Raw genomic sequence first — 23,538 nt, forward strand, 5'->3', positions numbered from 1 at the left:
TCTCTCTCTCTCTCTCTCTCTCTCTCTCTCTCTCTCTCTCTCTCTCTCTCTCTCTTCTTATTTATTTTAATTTTTAGAATCCAACAAAACCAAAAGTTTTGGAGTAAAGTTATGATAATGTTAAAATTAATAAACATTCTAATTACAATTGATATATCAAATTACCATCCAAGATAAATACTAATGACATTTAATTAAGATTAAAGGCATGGTTGAGATAAAACTGCCATTAGTAATTTTCAAAATGCTATGAGGAGTTCATATGAACTTTGAGAAATTCAAAAGTGTTCCAAAAAGTATCATTTTTCCTTCCTAAAAAGAGTCAAAAATCAACATTATGGACTTTTAGCCGTGGGAAACTTAGAAGATCTCTTCTAATATTGGATCAAAGTATTTTTTGTAGAAGAAAACATGACACTTAATGGGAGCTAGGATATTACCATGACCAAGAGCATCTGCAAAGTCCTTCCATGAAAATTAGGTATCTGTGTATTATCCTTGTAGAAAAGGGATTTTATAAATGGCTCCCTTAAGTCCGGCAGTAATTCTGACATTAGATGTTATTGTACACCAGCAACATCTTGGTTCTTTCAAAAGTATGCATATACAACAGCCTTTTCTTCTATTCTGCTATTCAAAGTGCTATACAGTCTTTGAGAGTGAGAGGTTGTTTTTTTTCCTTTTTCACTACTGATAAGCCTCCTGTATTTTTTGCACTGGGTTTTGAAAGTGATTGTCAAGCTATGACTATCTTTTTAAGAAAATTCCTGCTGTGAACAAGAAAAATATTGGGGTTCATGGCGCTGGCTGGTGGCCAACTTTTATCCTCTCTCACTGATCAAGTGGAGAAAACACTACTATAGCTATCTCAGCCTGAGTTTTGGGAATGATTACATAAGAATGATTATTTATTCATTTATTAAATTTCCACACTGCGCATTTCACCTAAATGACTCTGAGTGATTTAATAATAAAATAATATAAAATAAAACTAAAAGCACAGTCAGACATAAAATTAAAAGCAAGGTTAGAATGCACACGTTAAAAGCAAGAATCTGTTGGAAAGCAGCCCTACCATTCAGGAAGAGGAATCAAATGAGGAATTCGCTGAAGTTCCTACATAAACACAAAAGGACAAGATCTGAACCTCCCTCCCCCTTTGAATGCCGTTGGACTTTAACTAGTCTTTCACAGGGCAAGCTGCCTGTCTGAGAAGATCCCTGTAAAACTGGCACAGAACAATAAAGTAGCTAGTTGGTACTCTATACATGTGGGTCCAGTCATTCGTGCCTAACATAATCAAAGTTAAAAAATTCACCAGGCTAAGCGGTGAACAAGACGGAGAAAGTGCTTTCAAGCCACCAGCCAAGCCCAGGGTTGCATAACACTCTTAGACCACCAAGTTATTGGCAGAGCGAGTACTTAACACTCTTCTGGAAAAGAAGAGTGGGGACTTTGGGATAAAATGTTCCAAGCAAAGGCATGGACAACAGCAGAAGAGGGCCTCTCCTTGATCCTGCCAGTCAAAGTTCTTTAACTGATGGAATTCACTGCTTGACCAGGTAGGACAGGTCAATGTAATTGAGATAAGATGGCTCCTCAGACAACCTGGTCCCATGCCATGAAGGGCTTTAAAGGTGACAACTAACACCTTAAATCTGACCTGGAAGTAAACTGGCCTCCAGTGTGCAGCTTGCATAGTAGGGATGTTAAATGCATAACCCAGTGATGGTGAACCTTTTAGAGGCCGAGTGCCCAAAACCTGGCCCTGCCCCCGCTCCACCCCCTGCCCCACCCCCGCTCTGCCCTCCATCCCTTGCCACGCCTGCCCACAGGGCCACTCACACCCTCCAGGGCCCACCGCAGATCTGCCCATGCCCTGCAGCAACAACTGTGCACAATGGGGTGTGAGGACAGAGTCTTGTCTACGCTGCCTGGCTGTTATGTCCTTGGCTGCGCTGTTCTGCGTGGGCCACACTCAGGGGCAACTCTCCTTCAGGGGAGCTGCTGGAGAGGGGGGTCATAGGGGAGGCGAGGCTGGGGCAACGGCACGTGTGCCCACAGAGAGGGCTCCGAGTGCCACCTCTGGCACCCGTTCCATAGGTTCACCACCACTGGCATAACCCTAGAAGCACTCAATAATGAGCTATTTCATGGAGTAGAAGAATGGTGAGGAAGGATAAGGGATGCTGATAGTATAATTTTACATCCTGTGTCAGTAAGTGTTGACTATTTTATTTGTAAACTGCCCAGAGCCACGCAAGTGTGATGGGCATATAGAAATTTGATAAATGAATAAATAAATAAATGTGTCCTCAGTTTTTATACTGAAAAGCAGACATTTCATCTCTTCAGTCATTATATTAATTAAATTTATTTGCTGCCCAGCTCACCATGAGGTGACTCTGGAGTAGGATGAGCAGGGGTGGAGATAGGATCTGCTATTGGCCCATCAACCATTTCCAATGTGATACACTTCCATTGGGGCCCCAAACCACTGGCAGAGCCAAGTCTTTAGACTGTTGTGAAAGGTTAGGAGGATGGGAGCCATTCTCACTTTGGAGGGGGAAAGGTCTTTGCAATATTGCTTTATTTCTCATTTAATGTGAAATTATTAATTTATTTTTATTTGCCTATAAACCATCCTAAGGTCAATGGGCAGATTAAAGCAGAATCTGATAGGAATAATTTGTGTACTGAAAGGGGAAACAAAGCAGAGACACCAATAGAGAGAGAAAAACTTTAGTTCATTTCTCCTGTAATGCAGCATTCTATCTTTTCCAAGAATCATATATTTTATTTAACCCCTCATTCATTTCTCTTCTTTTTAACTTATCTCTCACTTAGAACTTTACTCTCCTAGTTCCACCCAGCATCCCTTGATCCTTATTAATAGACAGGAAAAAGTATCTTTCTATTGGATCTGAGATGATGCAATATATCATATATATATGGGGTTTTTTAATGCCTAGGGAAAATGGCTTCAGAAAATGACTAGATGCTTCCGGGCCTTTAAAAAAAAAATCATAACAAAGTCTATGGCTGGGCAAATCAAAATTCAGTTCTTTTTCCTGTATGCCAACATAAGGCAAGAAATGCATTCAAAGCCAGCTGTTTAAGCAAACTGCCAATAAAAGATGAAATGCCTTGTATTCCTCAGATGTGATCTCAATATGTAGCTGTCTGGCTGTCTTACAACTCAGTCATGGATCCTAATGCAAAATCTAACACACTAGGATATCGTGTGGCGTTCTGTTTCTCTCCAGAGGAACTTAGAATTAAAAAGATTCGTACTTGCTGTTCTTTCCATCTGAAAACAGCCACTACAGAGTTAATACACTGGAGGATTTATTTATATACTGTAGCGTTCAATAACTTTTCATTTAAAAGATACTTTATTTTATTGTTGTTTACACTGAAAGTTGCTGAATCAAATAACCCAAAGAATATAAACTAAAATATGGACAGCTTTGTCTTGGTAAATACCATAGGGATCAAGAAGTTTGAAAGATTTCATAAACCAATACGAATTCAAACCCACAGCTGGCCTTCTTCTCTCTGGGGGCCATAATAATTACAACTGGAAAGAAGTTGGATATTTTAAGTAGAAATCATCTGGATTCTGATTCTTATATATGAGAATTTACATGCAGTCCTTTCTCTGTTCATGAAATGTTTTCCATCCTTTCCCACCATATTCTAGCAAAGAGGAATTCTTGTACTGTGAGGTGCTAAATACCTATCCATTTCTATATCAGCCGGAAAATGTTTCTTAATCTTCCTTAGGAGTTCTTCATTCAAATAGGGTTACTTGGCCTTCCATTTTGATTCCCTCCTAAGAATACACATTCTTATTGGATTAACTGTCATGCTTTATTATCACAAAAAAATAATAAAACAAAATAAAATGATAGAAGAGTTTAGAACAATGAAAACCAGAAAAGGATAATGAATATTGAGGATGAATAAAATCGACATAACCTTTTAGCATTAAAAAATGCCCATAGTGTGCTACTAGTTTAGTACATTATTATATCTTTATATTATTCCTTTATGTATTCAGTTACTAATCGATAGTCTGCTATCTTATCTTATTATTCACCAAGAAACAAGCTTTTCTCCCTTCAGTTCTGTACTTCCTGTGTTGCTGATATAATATTCTATCCGCCCCCCTCATCACAGGTATTTTCATTAATAAAAGGGAATATATATATATATATATATATATTTCTAATTTTAAAAAGTTTGGATTTTGGACATGTTTATCTAAATATGAAAAGTGGAACTTAAATATAAAGTCTAATTTTAAATCTAATGTACATTGTGATCGGTTTACATTTTACATTTAAGTTGCAGGTAAACCAGAGACTATCAGTTTTCTATTGTTAATGTGAGGATGGGTTGATGGTGTTATTTCCATGACCTAAATAATCTTCTTTTGGCTGCTTTATATTAGATTTTTCCAGAAATGCAGTATGCAAAAATCACTAATAGAGCAAATTGCAGCAGCACAAATATATCACTGCAAACCTATAGATCAGGGGTGTCAAACTGCCAGCCTGCGGGCCAGTTGCATCATGTGGAGGCCGTGCCCACGCCAGCTCTAGCAGTGCAAAAAAAGTTGTGATACGTCACTACATGTCACATGACGTGGCAAGTTTGACACCAGTGCTATAGATGCTCCTTTGAATGCCTGAATGAAGACCCAGCACCAGGATTACATTAAAATGTTCAAATGGATTCTCATGTTCATGATTGAAAGTGAAACCTGAATAAGATTAATATAATATAATGGTGGAAACAGCATCAAGGAGCAATGGCTTCTCCTTTTGCATTAACTGATTGTGTTGTTTAAAAATTTCAGTTTCTTTCTTAAAAATCTCTTGCCTTCTGAACTGAATTAAGTAGGTATCTCTGTTGCTTAAATGTTAAATACTCCTTCCAACCTATCAAAGGCTGTGAGTGTGATGCTTTCTTCCTTGGCTGCTAGAGCTCTACTCATAAGTTACCTACAAGTTCCCTAGGGTCATGTGAATTTTTTCATGTGGAACTACCATCCAGAATTCAAATGAGTGATCTCACAACTTTCTCCTTGTCTCAAAGAAGATCAATCAGCCTGGGCTCAACCCCTGGCTGCCAATCTTTGCATCAGCATTGTCTCCACAGTGCGGAGGTATGTTAGTCCATCATGATCTCCATCCAGAAGCCAAAACTTAAAAGGTGTTGATGAAATATATTTCCCAGCTGCCCCAGCAAGTATGGTCAATGTGAAGGGACATTTCACAGAGGCACAGTTCAATAATAAGATAAGTCATAATTTCCTCTTCCCTGTTCTAGAATATATTTCAGAGAATATTATTTTAATCCTTCTCTTTCTTATTTTCTCTACATGATATGCATTCAGTTTTGGAATGGCAGTGTTGTCATGGCCCCTAATGTTTACCTCAAAGATACAACCATTGCAATATCCTTTTTGATTAAATTAAAATCCAAGTTAAAGGAAAACATAGCTAATTTAAATCATAGAGCTAGAAGGAATGGTTGAGGTCAACTCCATGCTCAAGAGCAAGGATCTAAATTAAAACATTCCAGATGATGAAGGTCCTTCCACCTCTCTAGATAAGTGATTCTTAGTTTAGGTACTTAAATTGGTCTTAGTTTTGGTTTGGTTTGTGATATTGTGTGTATGTGTATTTGCTTTCCATAATAACTGCTGCACAGGTTGCAACATCATTTGTGGTGTGAAGAAAAAAAAGGGTCCTTTCTACTTACTCTAGTATCAGGAATAAAGGATAATTTTCAGAAAATGTGCTTTGCTGAGGAGCTTTCAAGACCTTTAGTTCCTATAAAGACCCCAGCCTCAGAAAGCAGAAAATGATCATTCTTTCCCTTTCCTATAACTGGAAAAAGCTATTGTGACTTCATAAGGAGAAGCAAAATGTAATCTTGTTTTCAGGCAGTTTATTTGATAGGAATAGTTGCAGAATAGCCCAAGTATTATTGTTAGAGAAGAAGCTCTTCCTGTCTCATATGGGATAGTGTTATCCCATATGTCTGTTATGGGATACTATTATTCACTGAATGCTGAAGTTTTATATTTCTCTTTTACTAGTTGCTAGTGAAACAAATATAACATTTCTAACCAGTTATTAGTTTTTAATATTTTTAAATTTGGGAAAACAATATTCATTTGTTTTTCTGTTTCTTTTACTAGATTGTTTGATGAAGAGAAAGCTATTGCCAGATTGACACAGAATCTTTTAATGTAAACATATTGCAAAGTCCTCATATACTTCTATATTCTGTACTCGAAGTTTCTATAAATACATCCTGTTATTGGTGTTGTATTTCTGGCAATAAGGGGAATGCAAAATATTTTAGGTTGACCTCTAATTTGGTTTGGATTAAAACCCATTGAATTACAGTGCCATTCTATTTCATTATTGTGGTTTCTATTTTCCTGATTTTAAACTATATCAGTTGACTTATTTGCTAATGTCAGTAATGCAATATATTAGAATAAAAATTGTATTAAATACAGTATGTGCTATTAAGCACCCAGTTAGATTTATTACTTGGCACCCTTGAAATTTTGGCAAGAGCTTCATCCCAAGTACAATAGAAATATTGTGATATTTCCAGCACCTAAGTTGCTTATACATATTTGGACATTGTTGGGTAAGAAAATAAATGTTCCTAATTGAATGACATATTTTAAATAAAAATGTAAATATGTTTAAAGATGTAAATACTGTTTCAGCACTATGTAAAAGTTGACAAAATATGATATTTTTTTCCCCTTTCAGGTTCTTTTTGTTTGGTTTTGTTTTTGTTTTTCAGTTTTATTTTATTTTTCCACTATTCATGCCATTTACTACCTTGTGATGTTTATTAATTATAAATACAATTTATATGTACTATGTTTCCTTTTCCTATTTTTAACTGTAAGGAAATTAATAAAGCTGAGATTAAAAAAGGATTATACTTCTGATTTGCGCAAGTGCAAGACTTACTGCTGCTTTATAAAGTGGCTTTTCCTCCTCAAGAATACATAAAATGGACTTATTTGGTTAGTTTTTTTTATATGAAAATAGTGTAAATGTGTACTGGAAAAGCTTTTTTTTTCTAAACTAAAACATCAATCTATATTTCTCAAGGTGAATTGGATGGCATTTGGAGTAATTATCTATAAAGTATTTCGTCAAACAGCTATGCTAAAGCCAGAAGTTAGCTGCTATGAAAATATAAGGTAAGATACAACTTTGAGAGAATTCTTTGGCAGCATGTTTTAAAGTGTTACCTAACAATGTTAGTCTTAGCTAACTACAAATCTTTGAAGCATTTTTAGTTTCTTAATGTAATAAGAAAAGACATCCTCGCTGTATTGCATTAAAGTATCTATTTTGATGACCAAATTCCACAGGATGCTTTTGTTTACAAAAGAATCTTGATATTCTTATATAAGGATCTCTTGGGAACAAAATAAGAGGGAAACAAAAAGGACTTCCTCACATTTGCAAAAACATTATTTCTTATTATATCAATATTTTTAAGGTGTGTTAAGTTTCTCAAATGAGAAACTTTGGTTGCTCAAATGAGAAACTTTGGTTGCTAAGTATTCTGGTTCTGCAGATGTTGGCTGGGAAGGTGGTCCCTCTAGATCACAGGTGTCAAACTTGCCGCATCACGTGACATGTCGTGACGTATCACAACTTTTTTTTTTTTTTGCATCGCCAGAGCTGAGGTGGGCGCAGCCTCCATATGATGCAAACTGCGGGCCGGCAGTTTGACACCCCTGCTCTAGATCATCCTTCAGAGTTAAAGCTTTGGGAGGTTTTGTTTTTTACAACAAATGTTATATATGGGAAAGAAACTAAATCTGAGATTAAATCTTACTGTTGAAAGCCAGATTAAAGCTTTCATATCGCATAAGAATCCAGAGATGAGAACATTTGGTAAGGGGAGCCAAACATATGTTTAGCTCTCTTGTTCTAAACTCTCAGTAGGGCTTTTGATGTTTCACTCTATTTCCAGAGAGACTATAGAAATAGGTGTTCCATTTTTATTTCCTCCTTCACCGGGGTTTGTTTTTTATTGTTATTCTTTTTTTTAAAACCAATTTTATTTCATGGGCTGCTATGATTTTTCCATCAATCTGTTTTCTTTAAAACTGATTTATAGAGACCTTGAAAAGTATTTGTGCTGGAAAAAGCTGGAATGTGCTATAGGGACCATTGAAAGCAACTTACTGTTTTTGTTGCTTGGAAACATTCACATTGTTTCAAGTCATTGCACTAGATTTATAGGTAGGATTTAGCAGCTCTTTGATTGATCACTTTGCTCCCCTTCTCCACCTGATCAGCTCTCACAGAGCGCCAAGTCTCATGGAGTCAAATACATGTCTAAGGAAGCAGCATGAAAAGAGAGATGATGGGGGTGGGAGATTTGTGTGTGTGTGTGTGTGTGTGTGTGTGTGTGTGTGAGAGAGAGAGAGAGAGAGAGAGAGAGAGAGAGAGAGAGAGAGAGAGAGAGAGAGAGAGAGAGAGACTTTCTCATGCAAAGAGAGTTGAAAACCACTGTGCTGCAAATGAAACAGAAAATTAATGACTGAGTCCATATGCAAGAGCGCACTGTGTAATTTGTCACAGCCCATGAACAAAGCTGGAGAAACTTATATTACAATGTGTTAACGTAAAAGGAGAGAGAGAGAAATATCAGGAAACAGATCTGTAAGCTGTTTGGAAGTCAATATCTTGACCCTGAAACAATTTAAACCTCCTTTGCATCGTGAAAGCAAAATGGTTTCAGAATAAGGAGAAAGTCTGTGTTTTGAACAAACTAGCACTGTCTCTGAGGCTGAAGCTGAGAAACAGCCCAAAAGTTCTCTCTGATGCCTGGCACATGTGCTGACCTCAGAGCCTACCATACATTTCTTTTTCCCAAGGTTTCTTAGGGGGTATACTTCATAACAGACATATGTTTTACCTTGGGGAATTGCACCAACAGTAGATTTAAAATCAAATCATATGGTTCTGCAGCACACTAGAGAAAACAGATTTGAAGATTAAGACAGCCAGTGTTTAAAAGCCATCAGCGTTTCCACTTTTGTTGGTAGACTCTGCTCAGAAAACAAAAGAGGAACTTTATTCCAGCCACGGCACTGCAGCACAGCCTAAAGCAGAAGCCATGTCACTGCAAGGCAGAACGCAAGGGTTTGTCAGGGACTCACATTAAAGGGAAGGAACTAGAAAGAGAAACGGGGCTAACAGCTCTTCTTTCTCTTTCTCCCTAGATCCTGTGCCCGAGGAGCACTTTCTCTCCTTTTTCTCCTGGGGGCTACGTGGATTTTTGGCGTGCTTCATGTCATCCAGGGATCAGTGGTCACGGCATATCTTTTCACAATTTTCAATGCATTTCAGGGACTGTTCATCTTTATATTTCTTTGTGTGCTGTCACGAAAAGTAAGGGTTTTTTCAATGTATATAAATAGAACATGACGTGCATTTATACAAAATTATCCTTAAAATATTCTTCTCCTTCCTTCCTTCCATCCTTCCTTCCGTCCCTCCCTCCTTCCCTGTCTTTCTGTCAGTATATTCCTTCCTTCCCTCTCTCCTCCTTCCTTCCTCCCTCCCTCCCTCCCTGTCATTCTGTCAATATATTACTTGTTTACTTACTTAGTCACTCACTCACTTAATCACTCACTTATTCCCTGTCTTCCTCCCTTCCTCCCTTCCTCCCTTCCTCCCTTCCTCCCTCCCTCCCTCCCTCCCTTCCTTCCTTCCTTCCTTCCTTCCCTCCTTCCTTCCTTCCTTCCTTCCTTCCTTCCTTCCTGTAAATAGCAGCTACTTGAAAGCCAGAGCTGTTTCAGAAGAGCTTGAATAAAATTGGCTCTTGGAAAGTTTGGGCAACTAGTCACCCAAGCCCCAGTCTCGATAAAAGAATCTTCTCTGAAGCTCCTACTTGCATTTTCCAAGTAGTGGTCTTGGCACTCAAACGGCAAACCAAACTAGTAAAACTTTTCCAATGGCTGCACTGCACTGTTCGATCACCCATAGAATAAGGGCAATACTGGTAATTATGTTCATTTCATCATTTAGATGGTTTTCAACCTCTTATGCAGGATGATCTGCTCAGTGCAGTAATCTAAATTAAAATATCCCAAAGAAATATATATCCTGTCATATTCACAAGTAACTGTTCGATTATCAAACTGCTCTTCCTTATAGAAAATTTTGCCTAACATTCAATCAACGTCTAACCCATCTATTACTTAAGGCCCTTATTCCATAATTTGCCATCTGTGATAGGGAATGTATTTGATGCCTCTTCAGATACTTGAAAAGTGCTAGCATATCCACTCAATCATCTTTTCTGAAGGTTAAACAGACTCAGTTACCTCAATCTTTGTTTGGAAATATTAATGTATATCCAGACTGCAAATGTTAAGCTGAAACGTATAGTTGATAAGATGATAAGACAGTACCCTGGTTTAATTTGTGCTATTCCTTTTCTGTGTTGGCACAAGAAAAATGAAGGGGAAGGATAAAGAGTGGGGAAATCCTCTTTGGGTAACAATTACTGGCAAGAGATGACCCATGGTGGTTGAACTGTCATTAAATGATCACTCTAGGAATTAGTTACATGGCATCAGAGCAGTCTTCTGCTGTCAGTTTTCTAATCCTATGCAAGCATTACTTCTTCAGATTGGAAAAGTGGCACCAAAAGTGCCATTTCTCTCTGCCACTCATGGCAAGAGAAGAAGTAGGAAGAGAATAAGAGAGCAGCTGTCTGATGCTGCTGGCTCTCCAATCCCACGGCTTCTATCTGAGAGGCTCTAAGAATCTGTTCCCCTCTTGCTTCTTTCAATGCACTCCCACAAACAAAAGGAAACAGGGTTGCAACATCTCTTTAGCAGTCATCTTCTCCCCCACCTGCATGACCAATCCAGGCAAGACATTCAGTCTTCCAGAGACTTGGTGAATAGTTTTCTCATAAGGTGGTGTAGTCCCTTCATCCCCACCTCCCTTCCCTTGACAGGTGGGAAAATTACTGAACACATTTTATCTCAAATAAGACACTGCAGTTGATCCAGACATCAAGGATTCTATTAAGAGAAAGTAGCAAGCATGCATTAAAACTGGAACAGAAAAGTCTGCAGGGTGCCTTTGCAGTGGTCAAAAGTTTTGGGAAGACATCCTTATATATTTATATCTTTCTGAAATAGTTAACAAAGCAACCGCTGCCTCTGTTAGGAAGCTTTATGGAGCAGCCCTTTGTTGTAGTCCCTTGTCAAAACAACACCCTTTCTCTGAACTTGTTCTAGGCATACAGGAATTAGGTGTCCACCTCTGTTTTATTGAAAGATAAGAGCACATCACAGAGTAACAAAGGCCAAGTTGATTGACTGACTGATTGATAGAATGATGAGGAAGGTTGTTTTTTGTTTATTTGCACAAACACAAAAGGGTAACAGATTAAAGGAAAAAGGAACCATACCTTGCAATTTCATACTTGAAAAAAATATTAAGCAGGGCTGTAAAATTAAGTTTTGAAATTGATAATTTGAAAAAAAAAATACATCTTCACTGGGAGTTGCCAGGAATGTAGAATGGATATGGAGAAACCCACAACTTGTTTGGAATCAAGTGACTAGTAATTTCTTGCAAACCTAATAGTCTCCCCCAGAAATCAGTTGGAAAGTTGATAAACAAATGAACAAACAAACAAATAAATAAATAGCTATTTTCCACAGTGATATCATGCAGGCCTTAAATACCTGATTCAGATTTGAATAAGATCTAACGAAAAATATAATCTGAAGTAGAGAGAGTTAGAAATGCACACATTAAATGCATTATAGTAATGTTAGAGTCTGATTTATTTCACTGCCCTATACTTAAAAGTGAGTCAAGAATTGTCATCCTGCTTGAATAAAATAATTTATGCACATGCATAATTCACAGTCATGTATTAAGACTTTGAAATCTGATTTATATAATACAGATCTGGGATTTCAGAAGGCATTTCAGATTATACATCAGTAATCCTATGAAATAATTAAAGAGGTTCACTAACTAGAGTCATTTGATTCGGGACTGAAACTTTTTATGTAATGTTCAACAACTTACATTGTCAAAATCTCATCAGCATCTTTTCTAATACTCTGCAGGGCCAAATTATCTAAAGCTCTTCTAACAGAGTAAGCCACATTTGGTAGAAGATGCTTAAAACATATACATTTACCTATTAGTACACCAAGGTGCTCATGCTATCTTTCCATTTCAGATCCAGGATGAATACTCCAGGGTGTTCAGAAATGTCCCTTGCTGTTTTAGATGCTTAAGGTAAATTGATGGAAAGCCAAGATGAGCAGCACTGTGGAAGGAAACAGAAAACGAGAGGCTTTCGAAAAATTGCTATATTGTGAAAGTATGAAATGAGCTACTGAGCTGTCATCTCTCTTAAATCAATTATTTTCTCTCTGGTATAGGTATTGTACTTAAATGTGCACTCAGGCACGCTATATTGTGTACAAAACTGCATATCTGTACAAGACAGACTGGTTTATTGTGTAACAAATAAGGCTTCTAAAGGCACCCAGGACTCTTTAGGGCAAACAACTAAAGCTTAAAAGAGGGAAAAGTGAATCCAAGGTGAAAAGCTTTTTGTTGTTGTTGCTGTTAGCAGATCGACTCTTCATTTCATATCTAATGCTTGGAAATGAAATAATTTCACTTATTGCCATTTAAAGAGAGTACAACCCATTAGAGTGTTTAAAAAAGGTTTTATCTTGGTCAAAATATCATGTCCCACCTTGAAAGGAGCTAAGTTAAAAAAAATAGCAATGTGTGTAGTTCTTTAGTTCTGATCATAAAGGGAAGACATACAGCAATTTTGCTAGCTGAAAGTTTAGATGGAAGGCTCGCAGATATCTATTAGCTCAGAATCACTCAGTCATGATAACTGTAAGATGGGTGGACTTCAACTTCCAGAATTCCCCAGCCAGCCATGCTGGCTGAGGAATTCTGGGAAATGAAGTCCACCTGTCTTAAAGTTGCCAAGATTGAGAAACATTGTCTAACCCTGCCCTATAAGTGGTGGTGCACACTAATCATTCATTGTCCACATGGGATGGGAAGGGGATTCCCTGTGTCCCATACAGTTCTTTTAAAGTCAATGATTGGGGGGGTTGACATGGCATGGTCAATAGTGATACATAGCCTACCAGTATTCATTTTTCTCACCTCAAAGGTTTTACTCAAAACAACATATCTACATAGCAAAGAAAAGTTGGGGCTCCTTATGTTTGACAAGAGATGTGTACTTAAAGAAAAGCTTTTCTTATGCAATACTGCCTTAAAATATGCATTAGGGCAATGTTACAACAATGAGTAGACCACCAGTATGGAAAGCATTTGAAAGGGCAACTTTGCAAAGCATAGTGGTGTGACAAAGTAACCTCTCCTTAAAGCTTTATGGAAGCCATGTCCTACAGAAGGCTCGATATGACCCTTTGAAAGTTTCACTCAGTTGCATACACACACAGAGAGAGAGAGAGGGGGGGGGGGTAGATTACCTGGAAAAAGGTACTGCAAGAACTCATTAATGTTTTCCCACTCCCACATCCAACATACAGTAGTAATCACAGTTATTGTGATGAAATTAGTAATTGCACCAGGTGGGAAACAGTTACCAAAATTCCAAAGTACTGTAGGATGTAAGTCAGCATGTTAAGAGCAGGAGCATAGCCATGTACTGTCATTGGACCTGTGTGAATTGATTTAAGTTTGCTTTAATGAATTGAATCAGATGATGGAGACAATGTGATTTATTTTGCTGAAATGAAGAAGGCATCCCAATTTCTTTGCCAAAGTAATGTTGGTAGTCTCAAACAATTGAATCTCATTAGGCAGGACTAATTTATTACTGCCCAAAGTATGCATTGGACCTTCCCAGCCCAGATGGGGTACTAGTGGAATTTAAACTGGTCATTCCAAGGTCTGGTGCCCAAGCCAAATGCCATATGTAATTACAGATGTGCCTCCTTCTGACTGCAGTTCTGTATATGTTGCATGTATATGTGAAAACTGCATTGTATATAACAACATTTGCTTCCAGCAAGACCTCTTCAGGCCAGTATGATCATTGGAAGACTAATTTCAAAGAGTTTAAACTCACGTGAAATCTACAAATAAGAGGTTTTCCAGAAATGCAGAATTTCTCTGGTAGGCTTCAGTGAGAAACAAATATAGAAGACTGAATAAATGAGAGTTGAACATGAATGCCTAGATGTAAGTGTAAATCTGCTTATTGGATTAAATAAATCCTTTCAATTAAGAATACCAAAGAGAATGTTGCTATTTTCCAAATGCCAGAGCATCTATATAATAATAAATCAAATCTATGTTACCAAGAACTTGAGCGTTGTCATAGTAATTTTACCTCTTCCACCATTCTGTCTTGTAATTTCAAAGACTCACAAATCTCAGAGATGGTAGGGAAGGCTGGGAATAATCTCAACAAAACACTGGCAATGTCAAGTAGCAACAGCAGCTGGGCAAATAGGTCCCCTCTAACCAGTATTTGATATAAAGAAACAAGTTACATAAAAATAGTTCTCAATATTTTTCTAGTCCACATCTCAGCTGAATTGGAAATGCACTAGGTGGTGAAGCTCAAAGATAAAAGCAACGCAAACCTTTCTTTATACAATTTTGATTTTTTTTTTTAATGGAGGGACTTTGTGTTTCTTCTTGTTGTTGTTTTTATTTCTTCTTTTAGTCCAACTCTTTGCAATTCTCTCTCTAATTCTTCACTTTCCTACTGAATGGCAACTCTTAGTTATGGCGATTTATCCTATCGTTTGAGTCACCTTGCAACCAAAGGATTATATCAGTAATGTAATATTAATGTCAAGTTATTATTGCATTACTTTAGAAGCTCTCTGGACACAATGCAGCAAATTAATTATTTGCTGGTCTTGCCCTCAATTCCCCCACATAACAGCTCTCAGGATTATATTTTATTTTCAGTCCATTATTCACACAGCCTTCTTTATCAACACAACCCATCTCAAGAAATCATCCAGGAGGTCTGCCATTACAGAACCCTTTCCTTGTTAGAAAAGTGCTATTATTTTTATGCATGATGAGGGAACTTGAAAAAAGCTAAAGTCTATTCATATTCAACAGGGTTTCATAGTCACTGAAAAAGGCATTATTTTATTGCACTTGAGTGGGCAATGTGGAGGAAGGGCTAAAAAGATCAACCTCTGTGTTAGCACTTGAACTCTTTTCTACACTTCCCATATTCATGTAGCACATATAAACTCTGCTAAGATTTGGATCAATATAAACAGATATTGTATCTTTTTTTTTTTTGTATTGGTGATCCAGTATTCGTGTTACCATCAACAACTGTTAGTCTATACCAGGGGTGTCAAACTGCCGGCCCATGGGCCGGACATGTCACAAGGAAACCATGCCCACCCCATTGCCGGCAATGGGGGAAAAGCTCCGATACGTCACGCAACATCATGTAACGTCGTGAATTTAATATGTCTGGTCTATACAGAAAGGGATAGAACTGACTGATTGTTCATGCCACCTCCTATCTCATCAGTTACTGTTCTTGTCCCTGTTGTAAAAAGAGGGCTATGTTAGCCAAAAAATCAGAAGTCTGGTAGCTCTGTTGGTTCATTGGTTTTAAGAGCAGCAACTCACAAAAGTTTATACCATTTTAATATAAAATTGATTAGTCTAAAAATGTGCTACAATCTCCTCCTGATGTTTCTTCTATTAACTATTGACCATCAGAAACGTTCCTTCAAGAATCACATGCTCCTGTAGTGGGAATGAAGAGGAAGTGATGAAAAAAATGTCCATATGAATTATTATTAAAGTTCTGACTCTAGGGAAGCCAGAACAAAATGCCATAGATTGGATGGCAAATGTATAATTATTCCCGGGATAATGAACCACCTGATCTTTACCAAGATAAATAATTTTAACGTTTCTATTGTTTGTTTGTTTTTAAAATGAAACTTTGGGCAGAGTTTAAATTGCCTGAAAAAGAATATTTTTCCTCATCTAGTGATATCTCATTCAACAGCTTCTTTCCCAAGCTGTTTTGTTTAAATATGAAAACCCAATAAGTTTATCTATGGTGGGTTTTTGTGGTTTCTCAAATCATCAGTCTTCCCTCTGAGCCTTCTCCAATCTTGGGATTGAGGTTTCCTTCAAGCTAGCACCTCTTCCATTATTGCCCTCAATGTCAGCTCTGCCCGATTCAGCTTGGCACTTCACAGGCATCCTGCCATCAAAGGCTGGAAGGGGGTGGAGGATGAAAGGGCAATAAAGCTGTGTGCATACATGATGGGAAATCGGAAATGGGGAATGACAGGTGATAAAGACCAGAACAGTTGGATCCTGTTCGTACTAACATCCCAAGGCCGAGCACCCTGAGAAATATGCGGATTAACCCTAAACATCTCAGCGTTCTCAAAACATCCTGGTCAGCTCCAGCTGTCTGGAAATGGACTGAGCACAGGGGAGAGGAATGAGCTGTGGGTGAACCTTTTCTGTAACTTGTGAGCGTGGGAGAATTCAGAGCTGGCTTGACTTTACTGCAACCAATACCTTTAGTAAAAGAACCCTTTGCTTTACCCAAATGGAGTCAAGGGTCTTTCTTTCCTAAGGGATTGGATTGGGCCAGGTCTGACACTCAAGGCTCTCCACCAATAGATCCTTTTCCCTTTCTTATTAAAGACCTGCCTGTCTACCTATCTATCCAAATTGATTGCATAATTATGATATCTAATATTGGTATATTACTTATTGATTCCAGGAACTAGGTAACCTACATCCCAAAGCTTTTCTTGCTTGTTTGGTTGAGTGTCCTCCATGGCTCTATTCCATAATGGAGTTATCAGTGGTGTTATCCAGGCAGTAAAATTCTATGCTGCAAGAGTTTCAACTGATCCAGCTCTTAAGGGATAACACTATCTTCAGCTTAGTTTTTGACCTTGGCAAAACTTCAACACCCTATGTAAGTAGTTCTCAACCTTTTTTCACTACACAGCACACATCTCTTAATCAAGACTTCCAAGTAGTTCATTGATATAGTACACCTGTGGAATTTTTGTGCCACACAAATGTGCCACCTCTCTATGCTGTTCACCCTCTCACTTGCTATTGGTATTATCATCCTTATTTTCTGTTTACCTACATTCCTCTCCTTGTGTGTGATTTGATTTTTTTGTTTGTAAATCTGATGGCAAGAGATGTCTCTAACAGAAGTCAGTCATTTGGGATATATACAATGATCTGAAAATGAAACTAACAAAGAAGATGAGAAGAATGGCATCCAAGGTGAAGGCATTCCATACACATTATCCAATATCCACATCATAGCAACACACACCTGGAAAATAAGATATTCAGCTACTTTTTTATTAGATCATGTAAGTTGAGACATAAGCACTGCCTGCTTGACTGAAAATATAATTAAGCAAAATGAATGAAAGTGAAAAATATGATTCACCGACATTACATTTAGCCTTCGCTAAATTATCAGATGCAGCATAATAAAGTCACCTGATTCTGTTTGCTTCATGCTTCCCTGTCACAAGGATAAAAAGATATAAGCCATGCTAATTTTATTTACTCACTAACTTTAGTAGTCGACAGCTAATCCACCTTATACAAAGCAATTTAGCCAACATAAAGTTACAGTTTTCTTTTAGACTGTAATTCTGTCTTTTTTCAAGAAAAATATGCTCAAGAAACAGGACATTTGTGTGGTTGAAGAAAGAAAAAAAAGCTGCATGAAGGAATATCAGATCCTCCAAATTACAAGCACTATTGAGATTAATCCATTGCATCAAACTTTTTGACTTACAACGGTCACTCTAAGAGTGTTGGTATTTTTAAAAAGTTATTGCTTATGTGATGAAACATGTTTAACACTTGTTCAAGGGCATAGGTAAGTTATTCCTTGACATACTTTAATCATTTTACTGTACTCCCCAAATAAGATAGAATAATGTGAATAATTTCTCTCTACCTTAGACCGTGAAGTCAATCAACATTTATATGCCAACTGCAATTGGACCAGAATGGTAAACTATGTTACATAAACTTCAATAAAGGGATCATCATCCTGCAATAAAACGATCCAGGCTGATCACATGAAGAATGTTGACTGAATGGATCTTTTCAACCCATCATGAAATATACCAGAAGATTTTGAGTACTGGACGCTGAAATTGTACAGAATAAAACTATGCATTTTTGTGTATGCATCATTAAAAAAAGTAAGGTTCTACATTTAGGCAAGAAAAACCAAATGTACAGGTATAGTATAGGGGATACCTTGCTCAATAGTAGTAACTGTGAGAGGGATCTCGGAGTCCTAGTGGACAATCACTTAAATATGAGCCAGCAGGGTGCTGCAGCTGCCAAAAAAGCCAGCACAGTGCTGGGCTGCATTAACAGAGGGATAGAATCAAGATCACGTGAAGTATTAATACCACTTTACAATGCCTTAGTAAGGCCACACTTGGAATACTGCATCCAGTTTTGGTCACCACGATGTAAAAAAGATGCTGAGACTCTAGAAAGAGTATAGAGAAGAGCAACAAAGATGATTAGGGGACTGGAGGCTAAAACATATAAGGAACGGTTGCTGGAATTGGGTATGTCTAGTTTAATGAAGAGAAGGATGAGGGGGGACATGATAGCAGTGTTCCAATATCTCAGGGGCTGCCACAAAGAAGAGGGAGTCAAGCTATTCTCCAAGGCGCCTGAAGGCAGGACAAGGAGCAATGGATGGAAACTGATCAAGGAGAGAAGCAACCTGGAACTAAGGAGAAACTTCCTGACAGTTAGAACAATTAACCAATGGAACAACCTGCCTCCAGAAGCGGTGAATGCTCCAACACGGGAAGTTTTTAAGAAGAGACTGGACAGCCATTTGTCTGAAATGGTGTAGGGTTCCTGCCTGAGCAGGGGGTTGGACTCGATGACCTCCAAAGTCCCTTCCAACTTTATTATTATTATTATTATTATTATTATTATTATTATTATTATTATTATTATTATTATTATTATTATTATTATTATTATTATTATTATTATTATTATTATTATTATTATTTGAACCTAAATTACTTAGATTCAAACAAATAGAGGGTTAAGTCAAGCCCAGAGCGAAGCTAAAAAAGAAGCAGAAAAAACCCCAAATGAGTTGATTAGTTGGATTAAGTTTTTATAGGAATAGGTACAACAATTGGGGCTTTCTAGCTTAGAGAAAGGATATGTTGGGGCAAATATGGAGTTTTCAGCTGCTGCTGTTAAATGCATTCCTGACCTGTAATAAGGCCTTCCTCATTTGTGATTTAATCAGAGATGAGGGGCTGACCTGGGATGCATTACAGGTACTCCTCAACTTATGAGCACAACTGAGCGTAGAATTTACAATTTCTAAGCAAGGTGGTTGATAAGTGAGTTATGCCCAATTTTATGACCTCTTTTGCAATGGTTGTTTCACAAATCATTGTGGTTCTTTACATGGTCATTAAACAATTATTGCTTCTCTCCATGGACTTTGCTTGTTGAAAGCTAGGTGGGAAGGTCACAAACGGTTGTCATGTGACCTGTGATACGGCAATTGTTATAAATACATACCGATTGACAAGCACTTAAATTTCGATCAGGTGACCAAGTGGATGCTGCAACAGTTCAAGAACTAGTTGTAAGTCACTTTTTTCAGTGCCACTGCAACTTCAAACAACCACTAAACAAAATATGTGTAAATTGAAGACTACCTTGAGTCCAATCTGAGTCCATAAGAGAAGGTGACCCAGCAGAATTTTGGGTTTGCCATCAGCCTTTACCACAGTTGATAGCAGCAGTGTGGTGGCAATGCTGAGCAGCAGTAACATAGCTATGCTGAAGTGTAATAAAATTCCCAAATTTTATTCCCTAGGTAGTAACAGGTCTCATCATCTGAATGTTAGCCCATTTGAGGTATCTTTATTGACAAAGTTTTGCCCTATGATGCAGCATTTCACTCCACTGAAGATAACAAACACAGGAGTTTTAGTAATATATGGATATAGTATTTAGAGAAAAAAACAGTATAAAGAATAAGTTATTCAAGTCAAACATATATTGAGCATTTAGAACAGGGGTCCCCAACCCCCAGGCTGTGACCCACTACCAGGTCGTGGCCTGTTTGGAACTGGGACATGCAGGCGATGGGCAAGCACGTGCATGTGGAGCTTCCCTCATACAAGTAGCAGCTGTCTTACACTNTACACTTGCACATGAAGCTCCCCTCGTGTGAGGGGCAGCCACTTTCCCTCACATGCAAAGTTCTCCTCACACAAGTGGTGGTCATCTTGGGCTCACATGCAAAGCTCCCCTCATGCAAGCGGCGGTTGCTTGCACTTGCACACAAAGCTCTCTTCACACGAAGCTCCATTTAAATGAGCGGTGGGCACATGCACCTACCGCTCACACAAATTGAGCTGCGCACCCTTGCACACACCTGCATATCCCCTCTTCCCCCCCACTGGGCCACCAAGCCAGAAAGGTTGGAGACCCCTGATTTAGAAACTCATCTGCAAATACTAAGGCTCTGAAGTGTTAATTTAGCAGTCTATTCATTTTCAAAATAAGAATGCATCTTATTTTTGCCATGTTTAACAAATGTGAACGACAGGTTCCATCAGAGAGATGGAGCATGTGAACCAAAGAAATAAGTATATGCCTAGCACACAAACTATTGCTATGCACACAAAAATTAAATGACATTGCTTGTAATGCCACTTTGTATTGTCTCATATCTAATTTTAAAGACTATCCTCTTGACTCCAAGTTTGGCTTACGGTGATGAGAAATACATGAAATACATGAATACATGAATACATAAAAATTGCATTCATAATGCTCCTATGAAGTATAAAAGGATGGGGAATGCATCATATTGTTTAAGATTCTTCCCAAAATACATGATAATAAATGTTACAATGCTGTGTTTTACTGGTAACTTATTTCCTCACATACTGAGTTAGAAACTGTAAAGCTTTTTCAATGATATTTCTTTTGACATTGTCATGCATAAATTATTAACTGAATTCTAGAAATCGGAAAATGCAAATGTATTGCAGTGATGCTAAATACTTGCCCCTTTTTGTGCTACCAATTATTCATGCTATTTCTGATATCTTCCTGATAAAGCTGAGGTTCATTATGATTATATATCAGAAATGCTGTAAGTCAAGGACAAACTACATACTTTTCATCCTCAAGGTCTTTGTGCCATTCTACAAACTACAGAACTGGCCAAATGGACTCTAAAATCGGGAGTCTCCAAACTGGGCAACTTTTGGACTTCAACTCCCAGAATTCCTCAGCCAGCCATGTTAGCTGGGAAATTCTAGGAGTTGAAGTCCATAAATCTTAAAGTTGCCAAGTTTGGAGATCTCTGTTCTAAATCATAGGAACTGTATGTGTATCCTTTTGCTTAACCCAAACTCTCAAGAAACTATCATAGCCAGAAAGTAATGTATTTGTTCTTTAAAATAAGAATTTTATTGCTTTAGTTATTATTTCAGGGTTTCCTATGCAAAATGTGTTGCATGGATGAAACAGCCCAGGAATGTCATTAATAACATCCTTCCATTGCTCTCAGCCTACAGTTTAAATAATATGAAGTTGGACTATTTTTCAAAGATTCATTTTCATGTGAGCTATAAAATTTATGGTACCTTAACAGAAATAGGAAAACCAATGTTTTTTTCTATATCATCTTTTATTTCTTTGTATCCATAAATATTAGCTTGAGCAGGTCTTGTTTAAATGTATGCTAAGTCCATAGGCAAAGGTAGTTATGCAAAAGACTCTATTTTAAAAGATGGGGAGGGGGGTGAGTTAATCTAGCATTTATATTTTGAAGAACTAACGTTGACTTTCATTTTGCAGAAGTCAAAGGTGTACATTTGACCCGGTCTTCCAGAAATTACAAAATACACATATAATACTATTCCCTAGTTTCCCATTGTTCTTATTGCCATTAGAGGGAAGAGTGCAAGGAGATGATACACAGAGTAGTTAGTCTTGAGTAGTTAGTCTTGTGAAAGTTAGATAATGAATTAGATTAGAGGCATTTCAATATGGAAAATGGGATATCTGTGAAATCAGCACAGAAAAAAATAATAACTCTCATGCATTCATTCTCCAAATGTAACCCGTTGAACAGTTCCATATATTTACTGCAGGTTGTCATTGAAATGAAGAGTTAACCATATCCTACCATAAGAATAAACCAATATGAAATCAATTCAGTCTAATGCTTCACTGATATACAAAACACATACCACACCAGAAATGTGTAGAGCCAGGATAGAAAATCCAAAGTTTATTTAAAAAGTACCAGCATCTTCCTTTTTAACCATGCTGGCCAGGGATGCTGGTAACTGAAATTCTACAATAATTAAATATCTCAGGATGAATAATTTTCATTGTTGATCTTATTTAGACTTTATACATAAACTTTATACTTCATGCAAGTAAAATATCCATACCTGTGTCCATTTTTACATGCATACATGTAGATATATACATATATAGTTTTAACATATGTCAATTATAGCGAGCATTTGTAACAAGTATCATTAATATAACATAGCAGCATCCAATGAAAGAACTTCACAGTATAAAAATAAAGATTTCCAGCAATCTGCATATTCTACATTATAGGAAAACTGGTGGTATCAAGCCTTATTTCATGTTGCTCTTTATCTAACTTAAAAATTGCAATTTATTAATTGGGATTTTTGATAATGGCCCTCTGCTCCTTCTTGAATTGTCTTGATGTGAAGGAGAGAAAAAAATAGGGAAGGGATAGAAACAAAGAAGGACATGATACAAAAAGTAAAAAGAAAAGATCATAACAGTTTCTGGAACTCACTTTGCCTACCTCTTTAAACTTGCATGAAGTTCCCAATTCATTATGGCAAAAAAATGTAACCCTCAACAGAGCAACTAATAACAACAACATCTTTTCACACAATGTTTACTGTATTCATGTAATCCATACGTTGAAGAACTCAGTTTAGTTTCTATTCAACAATTCTGAGATTAAAAGACAATGGATTGATCGATTGAGTATTCTCCTTTGCACCAGTATGCAACCAAGTTAACACCATAGAAAGAAGCAAAGGGTCTTCTGTTATTATGATAAATGATAAATGTGTTTCATAGCATTTTGTGAACTCCTAAATAATACAGTAAACAGATGGGCTATGCAAAAGTTTGCAGTTGCTTCAGGAAGAACATATTCCTGTTTTTAAAAAGCGGGGGGGGGGAACCACCCTGCTTTACTTACAATGTCTCTAAGGTCTTTTTTTTTTAGATAGAAGAAATTTCTCTGCATCTTGTGAAGAATATGTGCAGAACACTCTGCTGGCCAGTAGAAGTGCCAAAGGAGACCTCCAAGTGATCCAGTGCATCTCAACAAGGCAAATAATGC

The 23,538-nt window shown here is 37.4% G+C and overlaps 1 protein-coding gene across 1 annotated transcript in view; it reads left to right on the forward strand.

Moving 5' to 3' along the window:
* Positions 1 to 12,391, forward strand: part of ADGRL4 (adhesion G protein-coupled receptor L4) — an 82,633-nt gene extending 70,242 nt beyond the window's left edge. Inside the window, exons 14-16 of the mRNA XM_015813619.1 lie at positions 7,158 to 7,249; positions 9,293 to 9,461; positions 12,289 to 12,391. Coding sequence (XP_015669105.1) covers positions 7,158 to 7,249; positions 9,293 to 9,461; positions 12,289 to 12,351 — 324 coding nt within the window. The 3' untranslated portion in view covers positions 12,352 to 12,391. The remainder of the gene's footprint in view (positions 1 to 7,157; positions 7,250 to 9,292; positions 9,462 to 12,288) is intronic.
* The last annotated feature ends 11,147 nt before the right edge of the window (positions 12,392 to 23,538 follow it).

The sequence above is a fragment of the Protobothrops mucrosquamatus genome, unplaced genomic scaffold (genome assembly GCF_001527695.2).
Source record: "Protobothrops mucrosquamatus isolate PMUCROS unplaced genomic scaffold, P.Mucros_1.0 scaffold179, whole genome shotgun sequence".
Lineage (NCBI taxonomy): Eukaryota > Metazoa > Chordata > Lepidosauria > Squamata > Viperidae > Protobothrops > Protobothrops mucrosquamatus.